Source organism: Nanorana parkeri, unplaced genomic scaffold (genome assembly GCF_000935625.1).
Source record: "Nanorana parkeri isolate BGI_ZX_2015 unplaced genomic scaffold, ASM93562v1 scaffold98, whole genome shotgun sequence".
NCBI lineage: Eukaryota > Metazoa > Chordata > Amphibia > Anura > Dicroglossidae > Nanorana > Nanorana parkeri.
Genome location: NW_017306366.1, coordinates 2,235,616 through 2,238,626, shown reverse-complemented (window position 1 = coordinate 2,238,626; position 3,011 = coordinate 2,235,616). Strand labels below are relative to the sequence as shown.

Genomic DNA, 3,011 nt, shown 5'->3' with positions numbered 1-3,011 from the left:
GGGGGGGGGGGGGGGGATGAGCGTAGGCACCCCCCGCACCATACCAGGCAACATGGGAAGGGTGCTTTAACAAATACTTTATTTTAAAAAAGTGTCCATTGATGTAATCCAAAGGTCAATCACGTTGCCCAGAGATGTAGATCCATGTCAATCACGATGGACGACGGCCGCCGACTCACAGGATAATGACAGCTCTGTCCCAAATGTGAACAAAGGGACGGAGAGAGTCGTGACATCATGGGACTTGTTCCACTCATTTGTTGACATTTGGGACTGGAGCTGTCAATGATAGTAGCTCCTGCATCAACAGAGGGTCTAATCCTTTTCCACTTTAAGGGTAAAAACAAGGTTTTGCCTAGAGATGCGCTTTAATATTTCTAAAAAATTAGTAAACCAATATGTAACGATTACATGTATGTAATTTCATCCAAGCCTTTCACCAGAAACTATGCAGCCCTTCCATTTGATTTATAAGGTAGTTTAGTTGGTAGTTGTAACATGTATGCCAATAGCCATATGCACTATATGAAACATCAATAATATTGAAAAACTCACCAGGTGAATCACGGAGGCTCATGTCAACAAAATGTTTATCATCGTCAAAAATCTTGGCCATCTGGACTTGGTGAATGATATCTCCCGTGCAGTAGATCTGACTGAGAATAAATTTGATGAAATGAAATATATCAGAAACTGAGCAAGTTTAGAGATTGGTCATTGAATAAACCAAATTACAAAGGTGAATAATGTGATTTGTTTGAATATCAGACATGCAATTTTGTAACCCGAGAAAAAGCCATATAAAGTTGCTAATAAATATTTGGCTAGACATCCAACAGGTAAGGACATCTTTTGAACAGTAGATACTGTTTTGTACTAATTGCAGTTTTGGCAAGTAGACATTACTCTTTAGACAAAGATGGTTTAATCGGCTTAGTATTTCTATATCTCTATAAAACGTTTAACAAATAAAAGAAGCAGAAAATTGGAGAATGGCATTTGCAATCATGTTGTTGTTGTTGCTGTAATAAATTAAAATGTGACCTTGTTTTCCAAATACAGTGGACCTGTAAAGATGTTTTATATCATGTAAATGTACCACTGATTTTTTTCTAGTACACATAACAAGTATACATTTGTGGTTGACCTGTGCAGACACACCTACAGTATATCCCACTTTAACATGTGCAACTATAAATGCTATAAATGTGATCAACATGCCAACAGAAGATATTTAAAGATTAATCACAACAAACTTAAAATCTAAACTGATGACATTTAAAGGAAAGAACAGTACAAACAAAAATGTCTGCCAACAATTCTACAACATATTGTGACATATTTCCAGTTTAAAGAAAATATATCCCAAAGAGAAGGGCAATTTGATAGTCAGCAGTTCACTAATTAAATATATAAAAAAATGTGTGTACGGCAGTGTTCAGTAGGAAAAATGAAATTGAAAGTCTTATTTACCCCAAGATTGTGGCAAAAATCAGGAGAGTTTGCAAAATCTTCCCATTTTGATGAAAAGTATTTGAGTCACCAGGGAAGGTGAAATGAAGGTGGTTATTAAAGTGGACCTTTACCCCTGTACTGTTGTTTGTTTGTACTTTTCTTTCCTTTAAATATCATCAGTTTAGATTTGAAGATTGTTGTGATTAATCTTTAAATATCTTCTGTTGGCATGTGGATTATTTGACTAAAAATTACATTAGCATACAGCTCCGCATGCTGATATGAAACCATTTCACATACATTAGTTAAAAAAACATATTTGTATTTTACTTACAATTTCTTTTTTTCTACTTCCTGTTTTTATTTGGCAAAAGTGATGTAATGTGCCCAAGCATTGCATCCTGGGAAGGTTACATCAGCAGAGCATTGCTGTGAAATCTCAGGGAAAGGCATTTTCCTCCCCTGAGCTGATGTGCATGGTCACATGTTCTAGTCACATGTGCCAGAGTTACGGGAAGTAAAGGGAGATCTATTAATGGCCACTGTGAGCAGAATCTGGAGGAAAAGAAAAATAAGGTATGCAAAGAATAAAAAGCCGGAAAATATCTAGAAGTCTCTGTTTGTAGATTGTCATTACTAAACATTTGTAAAGGTGTCTTTGTTGTTATTTTGTAGATATGGGTAAAGTTCCTCTTTAAATGTGCAATTGAATTACTGAAGGCAAATAGGCTGTTCACTTTGCAAGGGAATTTTCCCTTAGCTTTATGAATGTGATGGAAATTCACTTTGCAAAGATTACCCAATCACATGCAAGGAAAACATTTTTTAAAACAGTATTTTTGTTTGCCCGTGATTGGATGATGGAAGTCAGCAGAGTTTCACCTCATTCACTAAACTAGGAGGAAACTTTCCCTGCAAAGTGAGCAGCCTGTTTACATTTTGGGGTCTATTCACTAAGCTGCCGTAGGCAGCCGAGTGAATGACCGACCTGAAGTGAAGTGAGCCGAACACTGTTCGGCTATTCACTTCAGGCTGGTACGGCTGATTTCAGCCGTACATCGGCTTGCTTCACATGGCTTCGGGAACCGAAGTGCAGAAGGAGTTCGACTCGGCTGAGCCGACCCTCCGGCAGGCTGCTCAATGCTGTTCGGTCTATTCTTATAGATGCTGAGCGGCATTTGGCTCGGCTGTTCTACTCGGTCCCTCAGAGGTAGCGAGCAGAACAGAAAAAGAGTGAAAAAAGTAAAAAAAAAGTACATAGAAAATGATTGTGCGGAGCTAGCAGTGTCAGCTAGCTCCGCCCAATAGTTTTCCATTGTCCGGCGGCTCTGCTGCCGTAAAAAAACAAAACAAGGAGGATGTCAGAATAGAAAAAAAAAAGAAAACATTTTTTTCCCCATTGAAATGCATTGCTACATTACTATTGGCTATTTCAATTTGCAATAGCCAATAGTAAACTAGCATTGTACCCGCCCTCTGCTGATGGACCTGATGGAGAACTGCAGCAGAGGGCGGGTACAATGCTAGTTTACTATTGGCTATTGCAAATTGAAATA

At 38.2% G+C, this 3,011-nt stretch overlaps 1 protein-coding gene across 1 annotated transcript in view; it reads right to left on the bottom strand.

The window, feature by feature from the left end:
- Nucleotides 1–3,011, bottom strand: part of TREH (trehalase) — a 26,545-nt gene that overhangs the window by 18,857 nt on the left and 4,677 nt on the right. The window contains exon 2 of the mRNA XM_018552851.1: nt 556–656. Coding sequence (XP_018408353.1) covers nt 556–656 — 101 coding nt within the window. The remainder of the gene's footprint in view (nt 1–555; nt 657–3,011) is intronic.